This window comes from Dromiciops gliroides, chromosome 5 (genome assembly GCF_019393635.1).
Source record: "Dromiciops gliroides isolate mDroGli1 chromosome 5, mDroGli1.pri, whole genome shotgun sequence".
NCBI classification, from domain to species: Eukaryota; Metazoa; Chordata; class Mammalia; order Microbiotheria; family Microbiotheriidae; genus Dromiciops; species Dromiciops gliroides.
The window spans coordinates 53,388,396-53,412,121 of NC_057865.1; the positions used below are offsets into that span (position 1 = coordinate 53,388,396).

General features: G+C 39.5%; 1 protein-coding gene across 1 annotated transcript in view; it reads right to left on the reverse strand.

Annotated features, from left to right (window-relative positions):
* Nucleotides 1-23,726, reverse strand: part of ITGA8 (integrin subunit alpha 8) — a 229,161-nt gene that overhangs the window by 112,180 nt on the left and 93,255 nt on the right. The window contains 1 exon segment of the mRNA XM_043969199.1: nt 1,576-1,621. Within this exon segment, the coding sequence (XP_043825134.1) occupies nt 1,576-1,621 (46 nt within the window).

Sequence of the window (23,726 nt, forward strand, 5' to 3'; positions counted from 1 at the left end):
TGCTTTAGCAACATGACTTGGCAGCTTTGCAGAATATGGATTCAAAAGGGGAGAGATTAGAAGTTGGGAAACCAAGGAAGTTTCCTGCAATTGTCCAGGCTAGAAGGGAAGAGAGCCTGAACTTGGGCAGAACAGAGTGGACAGTGGTGAGGGATGGTTTGGAGAAAGAATTAATAGACTTGGCAACTAATTGGCTGTGGGACATGGTGAGGGAGAGTGAAGTGTTGGGTAGGAGGTGTGTGAATGAGATAGCCAATCCCAGTAACTCGAAAGCAGCTGGTGCCCTCCACCGAAATAAGGAACCACTCAGGATCTATTGACTATACAGTTGGTTTAGGCTCTGTGAGCTTTACCTGTTGCTTCTGGACATACCCAGAAAATCATTATCCCTGTTCCAGTAGCCTACTATTGATGTATCCAAAGACAAGATCCACGGATGGATCCAAAGGATCCAAGACATTTCTACAAATGCATTCCCCCTCTTTTCTAGTCTTTAAATGCACATGGAAATATAACAGAAGTAGGAGAAGAGAATGGAATGAGTGAAATCTAGGGGAATCACTGAATAGTCTCCTAAGGTTCATGTTTGGTTTGGTCATAGGTGAGAATGGATTTTGGGGGGAGGGTTAGGGGTGTGGTCACATTGTATGACATTATGCATTACTACCACCATTACTTCTGGTTCTGCTTCTACTCCCACCATTCATTCCTCAACACCACCTCTACCATTACTACTACTTTCAAGGGCTTCCCCCTATGATTCATCACTTCCTCCTAGTTGTCACTGTTCTTTCTCTTTTCAGATAATAATATAAAATCAATTCCTGGTATTTATATAGTGCTTAGTGCTTTAAGGTTTATAAAGCACTAAATATATATTATCTCATTTGGTCCTCACAACAACCCTTGTTATCTCCATTTTGCAGATGAGGAAACTGAGGAAACTGAGGAAACAAGTTAAGTGACTTGTCCAGGGTCATATACTTCAATTCTTTCTTTTTTTTAGAATTAAATTTTTTTTTTTTGGTGAGGCAATTGGGGTTAAGTGACTTGCCCAGTGTCATACAACTAGTAAGTGTCAAGTGTCTGAGGCCACATTTGAACCCAGGTCCTCCTGACTCCAGGGCCAGTGCTCTATCCACTGTGCCACCTAGCTGCCCTCAATTCTTTCTGATTCCAAGTTGGTGCTCCATCTACTTCACTCCCTAGTCACCAAATGACCTTTCACTTTTTATCTCTATATGTTTTATGACTTCCTTCCTGAGTAGAATGTAAGCTCCTTGAGGACAGGAAGAGTTTTCATTTTTCTTTTTCACAAAATAGTTGTTTTGTAAATATTTTCTAACTTCAGAACTCATAGAGAATGCTAAGTCATGATGGCAAAAATCTCAATGAAAATAAAGCAAACAACCAAGCATAAAAACGTACAAATAGAGGGGTTTCCAAAATAAAATTTTAAAATATTCAGAAATCTCTGAACTAGCACTAGCCCAAATGCTATTGTAGTCTAAGGTACCACAGAAAATTAAACGCATTTGAAACCATATGAATATTTGCATACCATCCATCACATACCTATAAACAACCACTTTTCCAGTTCCAAAGGCACCCACAATTAAATCTGGAAAAAAAACATACAACAGTTTTTATAGTATCCATGTTTCAAAATCCTACTCATCGCTTGCATGCATATATATATTTATATTTATATTTGGTAGAGCTACTGACTTCGTCAGTATAGGAAACCCCAAGAATGGAAACTTCTATTCTATATGCACATTGGTCACTTCACAGAAATTTATGGTTTAAGAGAGTTGCCTGGGGCAACTGAATATGATGAATAATTACAATTCAAAAGCAAAATCAGAACAGAGAATCCTGTTTCTAAAACATTTGGGATCATGGCTCTGGCACCCAATTCCATAGAATGGCATTCCATGTGGAGTCCCATTCAAGAAGATTGATTGGTTGAACATACGTACTGGATGGATCTCATTATAACATGGTTTTGCCTATCGTTCAGTCGTCTAACATCCACCCCACATACATCATTATTGTGAGGATTTCTTCAAGGAAGAAAAACTGTTAACAATTCCAATGAGGAAAACAATCATTAGTTTATATCACATTATCATCCCATTAAAGAAACCTTGAGAAATAGGGAGGGGGAAGGGAAAGGAAAGGGGATTTATATAGTGCCTAGCATTGCCAGGCACTGTGCTAAGTACTTTATGAATATTGGTCCTTTCATCCTTACAACAACCTAAGTCAGAGGCCATTTTTGAACATCCTTTCTTAGTGACTCCATGCTCAGATCAGATTGTCCCTGTGTTCCAGGCTCTGCCCTGTAGCTCCTGTCCCATCCAGGTACTTCTAAAATTGTTCCAAATACTTTCACAATTGTCACCTCATATCTTTGCTTCCCCCACTCCTCCCCCCAACTCTTCCACTAGAACAATAATTTTCTTTCCCACCAAAGGAAAATAGTGAACCAATTTGAAGAAAGTGAAATGTTCTGTCTCAGAAATTATGGATCCCAATCTTTCTACAGAATAATGCTCTAGACGAAAGCTTCTTAAACTGTGGGTTGTAACCCCATATGGGGTCACATAACTGAATGTGGGGGTTGCATAATAATTTGGTTACAGTAAAATGTTATGTATACCTTTTTAATATAACTGGGGTTGAGTAAAATGGTTTGGGCAAAAAGCGGCTATGAGCAGAAAAAGTTTAAGAAGCTCTGATCTAGACGGCTCTACCTCAAGTTATCAGTCAAGCAGTCATTAAGATCTTACTATGTGCTGGGTCCTGCTCTATGTGCTGGGACTAAAAAGACAACTAATGAAATAATCTCTACTGGCAAGAAGCTTATATTCTAATGGGACAGATACATACATACAGAATAAATATGAGAGAATAAATACACACAAATAGAGAGTAATTAAAGAAGGTGATTTCATAGCCAGAACAAGAACACGTGGGATGGGGGATCAGGAAAAGCTTCACACAGATATTGATGTTTCAGAGGCATCTGGAAGATACAGGGGGGTTCTATGAGGTGAAGGTGAAAAGGAAGCATACTTGAGGCATGGAGGATGGTCCATGTAAAGAAACTGAGAGGGGCCAGCTGGGTGGTACAGTAGAGAGAGTGCCCTGTCTGGAGTCAGGAATATTCATCTTCTTGAGTTCAAATCTGTCCTCAGACACTTACTAGCTGTGTGACTCTGGGCAAGGTACTTCAACCTGTCTGCCTCAGTTTCCTCATCTATAAAATGAGCTGGAGAAGGAAATAACAAACTACTCCAGTATATTTGCCAAGGAAACCCCAAAAGGGGGTCATGGAGAACCAGAGATGACTGAAACAACTAAACAGCAACAAAAATGGTCAGGTACACATTTAAGTAAAATCATATAGGCATGATAGATTGGAATAGGGAGACCACTGGAGCAAGAAACTCAATTAAGAGACTGTTGTAGTAATCCAGGTGAGAGGTAACAAGAGCCTGAACTAAGGTAGAAGCAATGGGAGTAAAGAGAAGGAGTTGGATGTGAGAAATGTTGTGCATGTAGATTTGGCAACAGATTAGCTACTTGGAGTGAGAATGAATTAGGAGTCAAGGATACTTGAGGTTACAGAGCTGGGGGATTAGAAGACTCTAATGTCTTCAACAGAAATAGGGAGGTTTGGAAAAGAGAAGGGGGAAATCATGAGTTCAATTTTAGACACAATGAGCTTAAGGCAGCCCTGGAACATCTAGATTAAAGCATCCAATAAGGGACTAGTGATAAGAGATTGAAGTTCAGAAGAAAGAGGGGCTGGATATAGATAGTGCTGTGAATCATCTGTTTGGAGATGATAATGAAACTCACTGGAGCTGATGAGGTCATGGAAAAAGAATGGAGTGAAAGAAGAACAGGAGGCCTAGGCTAGGACCTTGGGGAATACCCAGCATTGGGGTGGGGGGAGGGATGTGGGAAAGGACATGATACGGATAATGAACCATCAAAGGACAGTGGGAAGGAGTGGTCAGACCAGCAGGAGGAGAACCTCCAAGGTAGTATTATGGAAGCTCAGAGAAGAGTGATTATTTAGAAGAGGGTGGTTACTATCATTAGATAGAGGTCTCATTAAACAGAGAGTTCTAGAAGGAGGAGGTGTGTGTGTGTGTGGGGGGGAGAAGACCACCAGATTTGGCAATAGAGAGACTGCTAATAACTTTGAGAAGACCATTTTTAGTTCAGTGATGAGGTTGGAAGTCAGACAACACAAGGTTGAAGGCTGAGAAAAGAGCTGTGGAGGCAGCCAGAGTAGGCAGCTTTTATTTTTTTCCTTGGAGACTGAGAAAAACAAGGCCCATATAAAACAGCAACCTGGGTATGTTGAGGTCTAGGGAAGGTTTTGTAAAGATAGGGGTTGGAGGGGGAGGTTTGGACATGTTTGAAGGCAGTAGAAAATGAATAGGGAGAGATTGGAGATAAATGGGGAATGGCTGCAATCTGCTGGAGAAAAATCTGCAAGAAAAATTCATTTTGTTCTCTCCACTTTCCTTCTCTCTCTTTTTCCTTTTTTATTTTTCCTGTTTTCTTTCTTCTCTGGCTCTTCCTATTCCTTCTCTTTTGGTCTTTTTTCTTTTTCTCTCACTCTTTCCCTCTCTTTTCCTGCTTTCTTTTTTCCCGTCATCTCTCCTCTCCCCAATAAGGTTAGTTATTTAGAAACATCTATTGAGTATTTAAAGACTTGAAAATCAACTGTCAGCATAGAATCTCTGGGAAAAAAAATAAGCAAGAGAAAAACTGAAATCTGATTCTGCTGATGAAGGCAACAAAGAAAAGACGCATTTGTTGAGAATGGATGGTGTGAACCTAGGCAAAGTCTGGTGAATTTCCATATTCTAAACTGAAGTTTTTCAGGAAGAAATTCTACATGTTACTTGGGGATGTGCTTTGAAAGAAGATCCCAGATTCAGGTGGTGAGACAGAAACAGCAGACCTTTGGTTCCACCAGGAGCGGAACACTCAAAATAAATTAAACTCAATATAAGAAAGCTCCTATTCTGTTCAAAAAGAGCCCAGGCTTGATCCTTAGGTCAGTAAATAAAGAGGGTTTATTTTTCCAGGAATCTTTCATCTCAGCACCCCAGAATGGGATTTTTTTCTACAGTGGAAAATAAGGGCCCTGGCAGCATCACAACAAAATTTTCTATATGGAAATGTGGCAATGGTTATCTAGGGTCCAAAAACCCAGTTGGTTATCAACCCTGGAAAAATGCTTGTCTTCCAAGACACCACCTTGGTATTGTGCCTGCTGGAAGGGGTTAGCCATCGTTCATGCTCAGGCTCTGGGCCTCTAGAGCAAAGGAGAACTGATTTGTTGACTTGCATTTCTGCCCAATCGATTTTCTTCCCATAACCAGGAGATTGGCTAAGATAGCCATGTTGTGGTTCACATATGTATTTTTTTTAACGATCTTAACTTTTTGCATTTGGCAAGCAGGGCACATATTTTAATGTTTCAGGGCTTAAATGATGATTTGGAGGCTGATCAATTGTGGTGCTAACATTTAGATTCATAACTCCACATACTTTCTTTCTCTATCACCATGAGATAGCATGTCTCAGATTTTTATCATCTGCCTGTTTCCTTTCCTTTCTTTTTTCTTTTTTTTTAAAGAATTGTCCACAGGCAGGTTCTTTAAAAAATAACTTTACACGTTTCTGTTTCTTTTCTGGGGGAAAAATAATTAAGTCTGGCAAATTACCTTTGTTCTCTCCCCTGAATAGGAAAATAAAATAAAATGAAATGGAGCTCTAAAATGCTAGGTCTTTGGTGACCCATCTCATTGCTGAAGATGTTTATTTTCCTTTTGGCTTTTCTTGGATCCAGTGATTATTTTGCTGAAACCAAAAGGGGATGCAGATTTGGTCAGCAAGAAAAAAAGAACTCTGAAAATGTGAGGTCACAAGAGAAATGTATTAACCCCCCTCCATGTTTTGTGTCAATCTCCTCAAAGTTTGCATTTTTCTCTTTTCAAGAAGAAAGAAACAAAGCTTTGAACCTGTTGCTTGAAATGGAGAAGTTGAAGTCTTAGGTTTCACCAGTCCATCAAGGGACTTGTTCAAGTTGGAGGTTCTCCAACTAGAAAAGAATAGATCTGCTTCAAGCAGGAAGGTGAGGAGAACAAGAAGGTGATTTGCTTAGGAAACAGACCTGAGAGAATGGGTTGCAGGAGTTAAAGAGAGGTGGCAGACATTAAAGAATTAACTAGAATTGTTGGGCTTCTTGGAACTATGGTGACCACTCATAAGCATTGATCACTTCTGGTCCTCCTAAACATAGGGGAACAGGTTAATATGTGGGGACCACATTAGTAATAAGAACAGGGATTAGAGAAGGGCCTTGTGATTTCACTGGTATGAGACAGCTCCCTAAGCCAATGCAAGTCAGCACTTGCGAAATGTACTTAGAGCAATGAGATGTTAAATGCCTTGCCTTGGATCAAACACCTAGTAGTATTCACCAGAAGTGGGTCTTGAACCCATGTCTTATTTCAAGGTTGACTTTAGCCATTACAACAAACTGCCTCTCCACTAGTACTGCTTATCTGAAATCCATACCCATGGTTCATTTCAGAAATTCAAAGTCCTTAGTCTTGCATTCATGGCTCTCGAAAAATCTGGTACCAAACTATCTTTTTGGACTTATCTCAAGTATCTTTTTTTTTTTTTTAATATTTGGGGCAGCTAGGTAGTGCAGTGGATAAAGCACCGGCCCTGGATTCAGGAGGACCTGAGTTCAAATCCAGCCTCAGACACTTGAAACTTACTAGCTGTGTGACCCTGGGCAATTTACTTAACCCTCATTGCCCCCCCCCCCCAAAAAAAAATTAAAAAGCTCTGTGCTAAGCTCTGGGATGCAGCCAGGGTGATAAGATAGTATCCACTGACAAAGGTGCTCACAATCTAATAGGGAAAGAGGATACATATAGAAATATTCATCTGGAGGGCAGATGGAAAAGCCAAGTGGCCCTTAGGGTATAGTAGTGAGGCAGATAGCAGGGCAACTTCCTTAGTGTCAATTCCATCGCTAAAATCATATCCAGATCTGATGTTGAAGCATTTAACGGTGCTTTCTTTTCTGGGTCTTCCATGAGTGTAGTTGCTGGGGGCAGCATCACTTGTAGAAGGAATTGTCTCCAAAGGATCTGCTCCCTTGAATAAGGGCTGGGAGAATTGATAGAGGCAGGGGAGGTTGGAGTTGAAGTGGTAGTAATGGTTTGGACTGCCTAGAAAATGTCATCTCCTCTCTTTCTTTGAAGTTGTATTGCTGATTTAGCTAGGCTGCCACCTTTTCCTTGAAGCTGTGGAAATTTATTTTGATTTGGGGACCCTACCTTTAGGCTGAGATTAGACAGCCTTAGGCCCTCAGGGTCTCTTCCCCTCCTCCTCTGCTTCAGTTGAACCAGAAAGCCCCATGGGCTATGCAAAACCCCGTGTCAGACAGCTGGGGGGAAGAAGCCCCCAGCTCCCTCCGCCCCGAGTGGAGGTATCTGAGAGATGCTGGGCTCGGGGGTGGCCTGTGCTGGGATGCGTGAGGCTCCAGCGCAGCTCCCCTCCCCCAACTGCAGCCCTGGCTGGCAGATTAGCTTGGTCTGTGGGGGCACAAGAAGCCCTGAGATTTGAATGGAGAGAAGAAAAGGTATATAAAGACCTGGGAGTTAGACAGCAGGGGGGTTGATCAGACAAGGAGACAGGGGGTGAGACGAGAGACGGGGGGCGAGACGAACAGTAAGGCAGGACTAGGAGCAAGGAGGAAGATTAAGAGAGGTGGACAAGATTAGAGGGGTGGCAAAGGCAGCGAAGGGCAGACTGACAGAGCAGACAGACAGAAGGTCGGTGAGAGAGAAACACAGGGCTTCAGCGGTGGCAGCAAGGAGGAGAGAAAAGTTAGAAGCAGGGGATTTATGAAGTGAAAGGGCACAGGTGGAGTTAGAAGAAAGGAGCTGAGCAGGGAAAGTGTAACGTGCCCTGAGGCTGGAGGCGGCTAAGGCCCTTACTGTATTCAAAAAGTTCAAGGCTCAGCAGGTGGGAAAGAGACTCAGTGGAAAGAGATGCACCCGCAATGAAGTCAGGTTTCCTTGTATTCTTAATTTTCAATAATATCTCATAAATAAACTCTGCTTTGATTATTTGGTTAAGAGGCTTCTTAATATTTTGCTTATCAATTTGGGAGCAGTGTGGCGGAACTTTATAAATGGCCCACATTAAATTAACAGCAGTCAGATAGCCAGTTTGTCCTCCATAGATTAGTCCCCCCAGATTAGCCCTAGTCATCAAAAATCTTATCACAAAGCCTTTTCTGATTCCTTTCCCCTCACCCTGTCACTGTTGTTCAGTCATTTTTCAGTCCCGTCTGACTTTTTGTGACTGCATTTGGAGTTTTCTTGGCAAACATTCTGGAATGCTTTGCCATTTCCTTCTCCAACTCATTTTACAGATGATGAAACTGAGGCAAACAGGATTAAATGACTTACTTGCCCAGGGTCACACAGGTAGTAAGTGTTCGAGGCCAGATTTGAATTCAAAAAGATGAGTCTTGCTGACTTCAGGTCTGGTGCTCTGTGCACCATGGTGTCACGTAGCTGCCTGTGTTGAGTTCTAGATTCTAATTAATTTTACTTCTGACTGCTGTATGACTTTAGGGGGAGTCACTATTGTTTGGTAAATGGAGATAAGAACCTCAATATATAACCAAGGTTGTCAAATATGGCAGTTGAGTACAGTATTCTCCCTTGATTTCTACTATCCCTTCTTAGAGTCATAATTGCATGGAAGAAAAACAAAATTAAGGAAAACCATGTCAGTAAATACAATAATGTTTGTTTATAATCAGAGGATTATGAAATCTCTGTGGATGTTTGGCACTGCATAAACATAACTCATTTTTTGTGGAAAGCAAGCATTTAGATAAGTCTCCTAAAATCTGGCAAGCATGGTCATCTAAAAATAGACAGAAGCAGCTTTAATTCGTTGCCTTTATGTTGCAACCTACACAATATTATGGAGAGGATGGGTGACTAAAGAAGTGCTTTAAAAAGCATTCATAATTTCTATAGCAGAAAGTATTTGTCCTAACAATCGACGTGAAAAGCTTCCAACTAAACTCTGAAGAAAAACATTCATGAGCTACGAGGCTTTAGTGTTCTGGTTTACTAAAGGTTTGTTTTCTTGTTTAATAGCTGACAAAAGTCAAGAAAATGCATGTTTAACTATGGCTCTTCATCATGAAAATAATTGCCCATGTGTCATTGCCAATCTGGGGCTGAGAAAACAAAATCACATCCCTGCTCTGTTGTCTGTTGCCCACCAGACCTTGGAGGCTACAGCTGCTGACCCAGAGTGCTATGATTCAAGGTCTGTCCCATGGCTAAGAAGATGCTTAGTTCTGCCCCACAGCATTTGCTCATGTTACTGGTGGTGGACCCAATTCAGTTTGCCATATGTTAGAATCAAGCATCATTATGTCTGTTACAACCACCCTGAATAATAGGTTGTTTGGTGCCAGGAGTCTGCTAAGATTTCCTAAAGCTAGAGCTGACCACTAGAACTACACAAGGTGATTTTACTCTTCACTTCCCAACATTTTGCACATTGAAGGCTGATACCTGATGTCCTCCCATTAGGCCTTTTTCCTCTAGTTTAAGAATCTGTCAGTCGGCTTCAGTGAAGATTCCTTGTTATTAACAGTTATCAGTCATTTATATCCTAACGTACATGGGTTTATAGATCTTTAGTTGAGAGTGTTTTCACAAGAGGAAGAATAATCAGGTGCCTGTGGAGTCTGTTAAGAATTGCCAAGGTGGAGCAGGAGAGAAGAAGTAGCAAATGGGGAGCTAGGGTTTCTAAAGACAATATTGGCTCCTTCACCACTGAATCTACAGTTTGCCCTGTCCCAAAGTTCAATTCAGGGTAAATCTTATACCTTAAATAAAAGTTGAAGGAATACTTTCTAAAGTAAGGATTTTTTTTTGGGGGGGGGAGGCAGTGAGGATTAAGTGACTTGCCCAGGGTCACACAGCTAATAAGTGTCAAGTGTCTGAGGCTGGATTTGAACTCAGGTCCTCCTGAATCCAGGGCTGGTGCTTTATCCACTATGCCACGTAGCTGCCCCTATAGGAAGGAATTTTAAAAAAATTATCAACCTATAGAATAAAAGACTGGTCTAGCTCATGGGTCTTAGAGGCAGGAGATTTCTGTGTCAGTCCTATCTTTGTGTAATAGTAACCAAGTTAATTTATCTCCCTGACCCTCTAATCTTTAAAATGGGGAGGTGGGGAGTCCAACTATCCCCACAATGTACATTATAGGGATATTGTGATGAGCAAGTGATATGAAGCAGATAAATTATTTGTAACACTATAGCATTATATCAAGGTTAGCTTAACACCACCATCTTAATTGCCATTTCTCTTTAGACTCTGATGAAAACAGCCCAGGACTCAAAAATTAAGGACCTTGGGAATAGCAATGTTTCTAGCCTATTACTCTTAGTCATTACCCTGGGAAGCCAGTTCTATAGAGATTTAGACTAGCATTTTTCCCCCTGTGGATACTATAGCCTCGGCTGTAAAAAACCTAGAAGAGAAAATTCTTTCCATCAGAGTCCTTGACGTTTGTAAAAATGGTTCAACATCATGGAAAAGAGAAGATGGAGGAGGAAAAACATTAAACACACAGAGCTCCTGATACAATTACCCTAAAAAACAGCAATAAAAGAACCCCTGGAGCAGAAAACCCCACAAAAAGATGGGCTGAGATTATTTTACAGCCATAGACAAATTAAAGGGGGTGATGCTGGGCTGTAAGTAGAGTCCAACCCTGCGATCACACTGACACAGATCCCAGACATCCTGTACCAAAGGAACTTCTCCCCGCCCCACCCCACACCCAGCCTCTGAATCAGCTGCAGCTCACAGAATTAGCTCAAAGACCTTAACCTCATCAGAGTGGGCTAAAGGATGGAATAGCATACACACACAATTGGGAGGAGTAATCCATTTAACCCTACAGCAAAGTAGGAGGAGAAGAGGATAAGGAGGGAAGGGAAGGGAGAAAGAAGGGAGGGCAGAGTGGGTCAGACAGAAGCAAAACACTTTTGAGGAGGAATAGGGTAAAAGAAGATAGAAAATAGAGTAAATATCATGGGAAGGGAATAGGATGGAGGGAAATAGTTATTATGATGAAAGGCTACAATGTCAAAACATATGGTACCTAGTCTGCTGGGCTATTGTGAAGAAAATTCTTTATCAAGTTTAAGGTACTTTATAAAAGTTATGATGAACAAGATGCTATCAGAAGAACCTGGAAAGACCTACATGAACTGAAGCACAGAGAAATGTACTGTGTACAAAATAATAGCAATAGTGTAAGATGATCTGCTGGGAAGCATGTGGTTATTTTCAGCAAGGCAATGATCCAATATAACTCTGAAGGACTTATGAAAATTGCAATCCATCTACAGAGAAAGAACTGATGGTATCTGAAAATAGATTGAAACACATTTTTTGACAAGTCCTTAATCTGAAGTTTTGTTTTTATCTGGACATGTTTGCCATAACTACTCATGTATAACTTATATTGAATTGCTTGAGTTCTTGGGGTGGGGGTGGTAAGGGAGGGAGGAAGAGAAGTTGGAACACAAAGTTTTAAAAAATTGATGTCAAAATTTGTTTTTACATGTAATTTGGAAAATAAAATTCTAAACAGAAAAAAATAGTTCAACATCAGAAACTGCTACAGTTGTATCAGTGAAAATGACATCAAAGTAAAGGTATTGCCATCTGCTTGGCTGCTGCACCCTAAAGATAATGGAACCCTTCCATTATGACTTGCAGCTGAAACCTTCCACATGTATTATCTTCTCCACTAGAATGTGAGTTCCTTGACAGAAGTGATTATCTTACTTTTCTCTTTGTATCCTCAGTACTTAACACAATGCTTTCTCATAGTAAACTCTTAATACATATCCACTTATTTATTCATTCATTTATTCCTATCCTTTTCTAATCCCCCTTAATTTTAGTGCCTTCCCTCTTTTGATTATTTCTACTTTATCTTGTATATAGTTTGTTTATACATGGTTGTTTATATGTAGTCTCTCCTATTAGATTGTGAGTTTCTTGAGGACAGGGACTATCTTTGCCTTTCTTTGTATAGCTAACACTTAACATAATGCCTGGCACATAACAGGTGCTTAGTAAATGTTTACTGACTGACTGACATATTGTTATTGTTGCAGTTACTATTTATACTAAAGTATTTCTGTGGATTTTTCAGTCTCACTGATTTGAGTATTCCTTCCACTGGGTTGGTTATAACCTTTTCATGTGTAAGACCATATGTGACATAGCAATACAGGGATTTTCTATCTCCCTCTTTTCCTTTACCCCTATTGTCAAATGAAGTGGCTCTTCTCCTTTCTAAGGCCAACACTTCTTATATCACCATATCACTTTGATCTCATCTCTTCCCTTCTTCTCCAGCAAATTGCCCAACGTTCCCTTCCTCCTCTTCTTCCCCTTCCCCTTCTCTCTCTGTCTCTCTCTCTCTCTCTCTGTCTCTCTCTCTCTGTCTCTGTCTCTCTCTCTCTCTCTCTGTCTCTCTCTCTCTCCTATTGACAAGCTACTCCCCTAGAGCCTAGCCCTGCCTCACCTGAATCAAATTCATATCAAGTCATGACATCACCTCCTCAATGTCATGGTCCTCTTAGAGAACAAAGAATGAACAACAGCAGCAGCTCCTTCCCTACTGTTTGTGAAGATCCCCATGTCTCCTCCCTCTTTAAAAAAACTTCACTTAGGGGCAGCTAGGTGGTGCAGTGGATAGAGCACCCGCCCTGGATTCAGGAGGATCTGAGTTCAAATCCGGTCTCAGACACAACACTTCCTAGCTGTGTGACCCTGGGCAAGTCACTTAACCCCAACTGCCTCACCAAAAACCCCCCAACAAAAACAAAACAAAAATCTTCACTTGATCCTGTTTTTTGTTCTTACATCCCCCCACTCTCATTTTATCCCTCACTCAGTCTTGACCTTATAATTTCAAATATATATGCTGTCCTCTGCTCTGGAATACCTTGCCCTCTTGCCCTATCCTTACTCATGCCTTTCCAAACACCCTTTAGTGTTAGCTTCACTATCCAGCTTCTCCACTGTAAGTGCTATTCAGTGCTGAAGGAGAAAGTCACTAAACTGTCATTGAGAAAATATATATTTGGAACAATTAGCCAGATATTGTTGGAATAACCCAAGAGGTTGATGTTGACATTAGCCATTTAAGCATGGAAATGCTGAATTCCTGGACATTAGTCAACGAATATCACTAATTTCAATACTAGTGAACATTTGGATTCTGGCTTAATGTGTTTAATATCAGTCTTCATCAAGCATATTTATAATTTTGTAAGCCAAGGAGTTCAATGCTTTGATCAACTCATTTGACGAATCATCCTAGTATCACTATAAGGAAGAGCAGTGATAGGCTAGATCAACTAAAGTCCTAATTTGGAATGATAATTTTACTTTGTGTTTACCAATTTTATTGTACAGATCAGAAAATGCATCCCAGAAAGCTGAAGTGATGTGCTTAAAATTACACAAGTAATTACTGGCAAGTTTCTGACTTGAGGTCTCAGGCTTTTGGTTCCCCAGTGTTCTTTCTACCACTTAACACTGTTATCTTCTAGTCTTTCCATTAAATTTGTAATTTCCTCCAAATTCACAAGCATCTTAGTAGAAAAGCAATCCACTCATTTCTAATTTGTTTATACTGAAATTATCAAAATATAGCTACATGAAAGCAGCTTGGTGTTCTGCTTTTCTTAAAAACATTAGTAGGAGTTTACCAGGAAAAAAAATAAACTTAGACTATATGGCTTGAGAAGTTGATTCCAAATGTCAAACTGGTGATTTTAAGTTTTAAGCTCAAAGCTTGACAAAATACATTATACCCTGGCTTCAATTTTTACCCTATTTGGGTGAATCTATTCATCCATTTTCTCTTACGTATTGTCTCTTGCTCATGCACGTGTGCACACATGTACAATGCTCTACTCGTCAAAACAGATGCACCATTTCACAGTCCCTTACAGCGTCCAAGTTTAACTGTCTAAATTGCCTTCATGACACAATCATCATATATCATGATCTTGAACAAGACAGTGATAACCTTGGCATGGTGCCATTTCCCCCCTCCAGTTTCTGTAGCCTGAAATTTCTGCTTCTACAACAGATTTGCACTTCGCTCTTCTGTTTGGGTTAATGCCTGTGGCAGATGGGGTTGTTAGAGAGTAATTTTTAAATAGGATTAGGCTAGATTATTAAATGTTAGTGATTCCTGCCTGACTACCACAGCTGTTTCTTTTCTTAAATGCTTCCATTTGATCAATGTATTCAAGGTATTATTAGTGACTCAGTCCTTTAAGCTTTTCAAAGCACATAAATAGCCACATTTGGAAACCTATCCCCACTTAACCTCATATTTTCAGTAAGTAAACAAATTTCAAGTTATATATGTCTAGGGATTATACATACATATGTGCATATTTTTTCTTTTGACCAGTCTTGTGATTCTATTGGTATAAGAATCTCCCATTGAAGAATATTCTTGACAAATACAGTTGCCTAGCAGTATTTTGCTCAGGCTCTCCCAGTCATTGTGGTGCAACTTGAACCCAGGTACTACAGACAAAAAGGACAGCTTCCTATTTATTATACCACAGTTACCACATCTATCTATATCTATCTATCTCTATCTCCATACCTATCTATATCTATATCTGCATACACACATATTAATATACACACACAAACAGAAAAGGAGCCATTTTACCTAGCAAAAGAATAGTGAGAACCACAAGGGAAGCAGCTTGGAGAGAAGCAACTTCACGTGGGATCAGGAACATCAAAGCCAACAGTCAAAAATGATGAGTTGCTTAGTTCTTGGGGGGTGGGGTGGGGAGGGAGGGAGGAGGAGACATTGGAACACAAAGTTTAAAATAATTGATGTCAAAATTTGTTTTTGCATGTAATTTGGAAAAAATAAAATTCCATGGATTAAAAAAAGAATGATGAATTACCTTCGGAACATGGATTTCCTCACTTTTCTGCCTCCTTGATAGGTTTTTATAATTGTGGGTCCATTCTCCCCTATGGTTTCTGAGTGTGTTAGTATAAGACTGATCTTTTTTGTGGGTGGATTGTGACATTTTGATTATCCTTGCTTTTGCCTTCTATTGAGTAAAATTTTGGATTACTTTTGCTTTTGCCTTTTAATGAATAAATGTAATCATTCCTGATTTTGGCTTATTAGTAAGTAAAGTTCTGTGTTTAAGAGTTAATGTTGGGGGCAGCTAGGTGGCACAGTGGATAAAGCACAGGCCCTGGATTCAGGAGTACCTGAGTTCAAATCCGGCCTCAGACACTTGACTTACTAGCTGTGTGACCCTGGGCAAGTCACTTAACCCCCATTGCCCAGCAAAAAAAAAAAAAAAGAGTTAATGTTATAGGGATTGATTAAATGGAAGCACACTAGTGAAGACTGATGGATTATAGTTCCAAGTTATAGGAGCATATCCTCCTGACACATGTAGTTTGCCTATGACTTTGAGAGACATTTTGTATCCTAGGTGTGTGATATCTTACTCTATGGGGCAGTTATATGTTGCAGTGGCTAGAGTGCTAGAAGACCAATCTTTCTGAGTTCAAAACTTGTGTCAGAGACTTATTACCTGTGTGACATTGGGAACGCCACTTAACCCTGTTTGCCTCAGTTCCCTCATCAGTAAAATGAGCTTGAGAAGGAAATGGCAAACCACTACAGTATTTTTCCCAAGAAAACCCCAAACAGGGTCATGAAGAGTTGGACATGACTAGAAAATGACTGAATTAATCCCACTGTCAGAAACCCAGAACTTCCAGTGTGAATGAAGCGTGGGGGAAAGAAACAGCCTAAATAGTAGACTAGACCACACTCAGGTTATACAAGGCTTTTTATAATCTGGTCCCACCCCACCATTCCTTTTTCCAGTTATTTAGGTCTGGTTTTTGCAGGGCAATGAGGGTTAAGTGACTTACCCAGGGTCACACAGATAGTAAGTGTCAAGTGTCTGAGGCCAGATTTGAACTCAGGTCCTCCTGAATCCAGGGCCTGTGCTTTATCCACTGTGCCACCTAGCTGTCCCTTCAACCCACCTTTCCAATCTTATTCCTATCCCCACACAAACTCTCCATTCTATCCATACTATTTCACCTCCACATTTACATTATGTTTTGCCTTTTCACCTTTATTCATGCTAGTCCTGCCACCCAGAATTCTCTCCTTTTATATATCAGTCAAAGCGCAGTTCAAGATTCTAGATTGTCTAGGAAGTCTTCCTTTACCACCCTAGAAGTTCATTCTTATTCTTTTTCCTTCCCTCCCCCCCTCCCTCCCTCCCTCCTTCCTTCCTTCCCTTCCTCTTTCCCTCTCTCTTCCCCCTCTCTCTTCTACAACACATTTATTTGACATTTAATGGTTGATTTAGGAATGATGGTAGTAATCTGTTTTATATATGTTAATGTTTTGACTTTCTAAGTAGACTATAATGTCTTTGAGAGCATGGACCATATCTTTTAGGTTTATATATCTTCCAGGTGTCCTATAATTCTATATATCACTCACAGAGCTCAGCACAGGGACACATGCACACATGCAGCACACCTTCAATAAATATTGGTTGACTACTGGCAAAACCTTACCCAAATAAAATAGCTTCTGAATTTATTGGAGAATCTCATTAGGACTGAACTTTTCTTCAAAGGAAATCAGATCACTTTCCAATGAACTGAAGTTAAAAAGGCAGTTTCCAAAATGCTTTTTTTTTGTTGTTGTTGTTGAGGCAATTGGGGTTAAGTGACTTGCCCAGGGTCACACAGCTAGTAAGTGTTAAGTGTCTGAGGCTGGATTTGAACTCAGGTCCTCCTGACTTCATGGTCAGTGCTCTATCTACTGCACCACCTAGCTGCTCCTAAAATGCTTTTTAAAAATTCAGAATTTGAACTCATGGCACCGATTTCTATCACTCAATTGAGAATTTAATGAGAACTTCAATGCTATGTACCTAACACTCATATTGAGAGTTGCAGGGATCACAATGAAGATGTAAAAATGTTCCTCATTCACAAAGGAACTTACTGGTTGATTTTTTTTGTTTTTTGTTTTTTGGGGTTTTTTGTGGGGCAATGAGGGTTAAGTCACTTTCCCAAGGTCACACAGCTAGTAGGTGTCAAGTGTCTGAGGCCGGATTTGAACTCAGGTCCTCCTGAATCCAGGGCCAGTGCTTTATCCACTGCACCACCTAGCTGCCCCGGTTGATTCTTTAAAAAAAAATAAATTTCATGAGTACAGGATGGAAGAGAGCCGGCATAATAACTGTTATTACCATTTCCCTCCAAATCCTCATCCCATTCTAACTAACCCTAATCTTCCCCTCTTTCAACTGCTAAGGCAATCCTTTGAAATCTCCACAGGCAACCTTCTTCTGTACCATCCTCCTAGCAAATTGGGCGGGTTCTGGAAGATGATATCTGAGGGTTCTATAATATTTTATGCAGCCAGCTAAATGGTCCCTACAGAAAAGAAACAAATGTTTGCCAGGACAGACTGAAAGAGAAAGAGATCTATGAAAAAAGCAGTGGACAAAAAGAAGATCCAGAAAAGAAAGTTCTAATCTCCCAAATCCTTGGCACTATTTCAATATTTCAACATCAGACACTGATAGGACTTTGTCAGTGGAGCTGACATTAAGGAAGATGCATTGTAATCTGTTTTGTAGCTGTCGCCTAAGGGTCACGGGTTCTTTTCATCTGTCTTACAGTTGAAATCTTCTCTATGTATTGTCTGCTCCCAACAGAACTTGGGTTCTCTGAGACCAAGAACTATTTTTTCTTTCTTATTTGTATCTCCAGTAGTCAGCACAGTGTGTTGTACATAAGTACTTAATAAATGCTTTTCCATTCAGTCAGTCAGTCACTTCATTCATTCACTCACTCATTCCTTCCCTCACATCTAGATTTAAGAGTCAGGTATATCTGGGTTCACATCCTGTTTATAACATGTGTTTCATGACAAGGCAAGTCATAGTCTCTCAATCTTGTAGATACCACCCAAAGACAGTATGTTGCAGAGAAAGCTTATGATATGGATTGGTTGGGGGAAATCCCTACACCAATAACATAAAAGACCTGGAATTTTAAAGAAAAATCACTGCCGATGAAGACAAGATATTCCAATGATTGCTCTCTATTCTGCAGTTTGAAATATACATGTATTTGTATATATACATATATGTTAGTGTTTTTATTTATACATATATTTACACACACAAGAAAAGAGCCTTTTTTGTAGGCAAAAGGGCTCATTTCTCATTATCTTTCTTTGCTGGCTCTTTTTGAGGCCAGGGAGGTCTTGTGGGGTTTTTTTCCCCCCTGTCTGACTTAGAAAAGAGGTCAGTGGGCACTTCTACCCCCTCTTTCTGTCATTCTCCAAGGAACAGAAAGATTCAGAACCACTTGGTTTTGTTGTTTTTATTATTTCTTTTGACTGTATCCCTTCATCTTCAGGCTATGCTTTCCCTACCTGATTGTGGCATGTTTACTGTTAAAAGGGTGAAAGTAAATTTCCTAATGTCAGTGTGGTTATCTCTTTGCACTGTGATCCTCATTTTGATGAAAATTGATTTGAATATTTGTCTGCAACCTAGAACTTCCCAATATGGTCAGTGTATATTTTAATTCCACATCTTTAATGAATTTATACTCTTTGCATAAAATAAAAGCTCTGAGAGATGTGTGCATTTGGGAGTACAATCTCCCAAGATATATTCTCACTAAAACCAAAAGATTCTATCTTTATGATCTTGGAATGTGTATAAATGAAGTGTATGTCCATGAGGCAGCATTAGGTATGCTACCTAATATTAATATATACATTTATATATAGAGAAAATTCTTATGCCTTACATGCCCTATTACCTCTTTCATCTGCAGAACTCCTAGTCATTCTTTGTGTTTTTAAAAAGGTTTTATTGATGTTCTTACTCTTACCAATGATTTCCCATCCCCACCTTTCACCCTCATTAAAACCCTCATTTGTAAAAAAAAAAAAAAAAAGAAAAGAGTACATTCAAGCAAAACAAACATATTGCTCAGTTCTGAACATGTATGCCTCATTTTGCAGCTATAGTTTATCGCCTCTCTGCCAAGAGGTAGGACTACTCATTATCATTTAAAAACTGATTCAAATGCTACCTTTTCCATGAAGATTTTCCTAGGTAATAATGAACCTTCTTGTTTAAGTTTCTTAATTTGTTTTGAAATCTTCTCATTAAATCATTATATACTGTGCATTATAGCTATCTGTGTTTGGGTCTCATTTTGCTTACTCAAATATAAGTTGCATGAAGTCAGGGGACCATGTTGATATAGATTTTGTATCTGTTCCATCACCTAACACATGCTTGTTCATGCATTAGGTGCTCAATAAGTGTTGGTTGAAAAATAAAATATATATATATATATATTTACACACATATAAATATCCAAATTATATGTAGATATACAATATATACACATGCATATGTATAGTATACATACACATACTTATACACATGTATGCAAAATGATTTATGGTAAAACATGGAAAGAATTTCACATGAAGAAGGACTGATGTGATCTGCATCAATGGAAAATGTACTCATACTCATGAAATCTGATTTACCAACATGCAATAATATACATACATCTGCATATACATGTGTTATACATGTATACAGGTGCATACAAAAGGAGTGCACATAGATATATGCATGTGTGTATACACGGGTGCAATGTTTACAAAGAAGTAAGAACTAAAGGGGGATAGGTTGGTGAACTATTCTAGCAGGCAGCGAGGGGAGAGAGCATCAGCTCTAGAGTCAGAAAGACCTGATTTCAAATCTGGCCTTAGACTCTGTGTGACCTTGTAAATATTCTCTAACCTCTGTCTCCCTCAGTTTTTTCATCTGTAAAATGGAGATAATCATAGCACCCATCTCCCAGAATCGATGTGAGGATCAAATGAGATATTTGTGAATTCCCTTATAAATTACAGAGCATTATCTAAATACTATTGCTATTATCATTTATCATTATTTCTAGTAGAATAAGAAAGTGAAAAGATTTTTCCTTATATAGAATTAAGTTGGTAATGGTTGCTATGAATATCAAAGGCATATACTAACAGAGAAAGGAACAGAGGTGGAATTGTGGGATATATAACCACATCTCATTCTACACACCCACCCACCTACAGCACTGGCTGTATTCTACCAGGAAGGGATTTGTGGTTAGGCGCTGGTTAATCCTTAGCACATTATGAACACTCAACTATCAAACAAACAAATAAATATTTAACAGAGCAGTAACAAATCATGCCTGGAGTCTTTAGTTTTTCTATCACCCTTCCTTCTTGTTTCCCACCATTCCAACTGAGAGGAGACCATAAGGTTGGCTACAAGTCTACAATAATAACAACTTCTCCTTAAAAGGCCACATCACTTCTATGTTTTTGTGCTTGGGAATATATTAGTCTCTGCATGTGCTTGTTTTGGTCTAGTCTTATTATTATTATGTGGGTGAATTGGCTAGGTGCTTCATGGAGTATATGGATGGTTTTGAGCCATGAAAGAACTTAGAAGCGAATAACTATTTTATAATTCATAATATATACATCCTCAAATACTCAAATGGAACTGAGATCTCAACAATTTGGATGTCTTCTTCAAAGATACAGCTTACAACCCATCCATGCCTGCCAATGCTCCTGTGCCATATTTGAAAATATTCTCCCAGAAATTCCCAATGTGCTCCACCCAAGGTGCTGGAGTCCTTCAGTTTCTCCAGCATGCATAAATAACACAGGAAAATCAGCCTCATGGTCCTCCTCCCACAGGAAGAGTTGATGTTATAATAGTGATGTATAGGGTTTTCTTACACACCCTTATGGAGTAGGGAAGATTTCCTTCCCCATGAGCGGGAGAAGCACCATTGAAGATCAAAGATGGCACTACAAAGATGCATTGCTGGATCTCAAAATGGGGAAAGAAACGGCACTAGTGGCATGAAGAAGATACTTGGCAAGGAGAGTGAGAAACAGAGTCATTGAATGTTAGATATGCAAAAAACCTTAAAGACCACAGGGTCTAATTCTCCTCTTCTCAATCTTATATGTGATGACACTGAGGCCTTCAGAGGTAAAATGATTGCAGTACCTTACAGCTGATAGGTGGAAGGATCATGTCTTCAAGTCTAGCACACATCTCACTGTACTATGTGACAGTAGCAAAACTCTACTAAACTGAGTTGGAATGGGAAAACTGAGATACCATGATTGTAAAAGCATCCTGTCTTTGTCCCATCAGCAGGAAGCACTTGTACTTGATTTCTGAATCTAGTCAGGGCTTTTAAGGGAGCCATGCCCAACAGCAAACCCAGCCAAATCAATTTACCTTAATATGAATTAGAAATTGACAACTCTAATTCCCTAAAATCACCCTTTTGTGTTTTCTCTTGGTTTTTGAAGGCCCAGGTGATTCAGGGATTCTAATTCAATGGAGGGTAGGAGTGGGTTGAGGCCTAGAACTATACCATGCACTGGAGACTGGAGATCTATACCTCTGGGGTTGGTGGTCTGAAGAATGGGCAAGTATTAGAATAGCCTCTCTATGGGATCATGCAGTACTTCCTATTGACTGGACATCTCCAGGCAATTATAGTAAGAAAAGGATCATGGCATAGTGGGTAGAATGAAGGCTTGAAGATCTGGGTTCATATCATGTCACTGACAAACACTGACTGGATGTCCTAGGGTGAGTAATGTAACCTCTCGGTGACCACAGGCAATTTTATAGGTTACAAATCTGCATTTCCTTTCTGAGAGATCCTTATGCCAAATTGTCTATATTAGATAGATATAAACTATAGCAATAACCTCAGGATTTAAAAAAGAACGATGACTTCGATGGAGTTAATTTTATCTTGGGGGACCCAGTGATCTCCCCTTCTCTCTCTCTCTCTCTCTCTCTCTCTCTCTCTCTCTCTCTCTCTCTCTCCCTTTCCTTTCCTTTCCTTTCCTTTCCTTTCCTTTCCTTTCCTTTCCTTTCCTTTCCTTTCCTTTCCTTTCCTTTCCTTTCCTTTCCTTTCCTTTCCTTTCCTTTCCTTTCCTTTCCTTTCCCTTTCTTTCTTTCTTTCTTTCTTTCTTTCTTTCTTTCTTTCTTTCTTTCTTTCTTTCTTTCTTTCTTTCTTTCTTTCTTTCTTTCTTTCCTTCCTTCCTTCCTTCCTTCCTTCCTTCCTTCCTTCCTTCCTTCCTTCTTTCTTTCTTCCTTCCTTCCTTCCTTCCTTCCTTCCTTCCTTCCTTCCTTCCTTCCTTCCTTCCTTCCTTCCTTCCTTCCTTCCTTCCTTTCTTTCTTTTTTTTTTGCAGGGTAATGAAGGTTAAGTGACTTGCCCAGGTTCACACAGTTAGTAAGTGTCAAGTGTCTGAGGCCACATTTGAACTCAGGTCCTCTTTAATCCAGGGCCGGTGCTTTATCCACTGTGCCACCTAACTGCCACTGATGGAATTATTTTTAAGTGACTAAGAAATATACAGATATGTACCAAGGCAACCATATCATAGTTATCAACAGTTGGGCCAGGAGAAAGTAAACTAGAACTACCCATTTTTTTTCCTCACAACCATGTTTGCATATTTCTATCCCCAAATGACCTTCACTTACAGACTTAATAAGTTATCATAAAAATTGTGTGGGGGAAATATGCCAAATTTCTGCCTTCAAAGGACATCCTGAAAGAAACCTACTAAATAATAAAAATGCAAAAAGAATCATCAATCAAGATAAGGACAGAAGTAGCACCCATTTCCTGTATTTTCCATAAGGACTATTAAAAATGGACCTCTGTAGTAGAGAGACATTATTAGAGTTCTCCCACAACTTCAGAGAAGTTCCCTGAATCTTCTTCTTCTTCTTCTTTTTTTTTCTTTTTTCTTTTTTTGTGGGGCAATGAGGGTTAAGTGACTTGCCCAGGGTTACACAGCTAGTAAGTATCAAGTGTCTGAAGTTGGATTTGAACTCAAGTCTTCCTGAATCCAGGGCTGGTGCTTTATCCATTGTACCACCTAGCTGCCCTGAGGTTCGCTGAATCTTAAGGGACTTTAGATCTTAGGCCCATATAGCAGACATTTAATAAATGTTTACTGAACTGAATTAGAATATATTTTTGGGAATCATATGGACTCTTTAGCTTAATATGACCTGTTCAGCTAAACTAGAATGATTTCCTTTTCCTTTAGACCTTGAATCTATTGTGCCAAATATAAAAATAGCTCTAATTATCTTGTATTCCTCTCTTGTAATTAAAAATGTTTTACTTTTAGAAATGACCCTTTCTTTTGAAATTTGGTTTTCTGTATTAACAAAATTGATTTTTTTTTTTTTGGTATGTGTTAGGGTCAGTAATTTTGCCCCCAACCTCCAGAGAAACACAGAACCAAATTTGTAATGAAAATCATTGGAGAAATCAGATTTAAATGTAAAAAGGGGCTTTTAAGACCATATGTCTCTAATATATTCTGTAGGCAACATGTGTATATACTA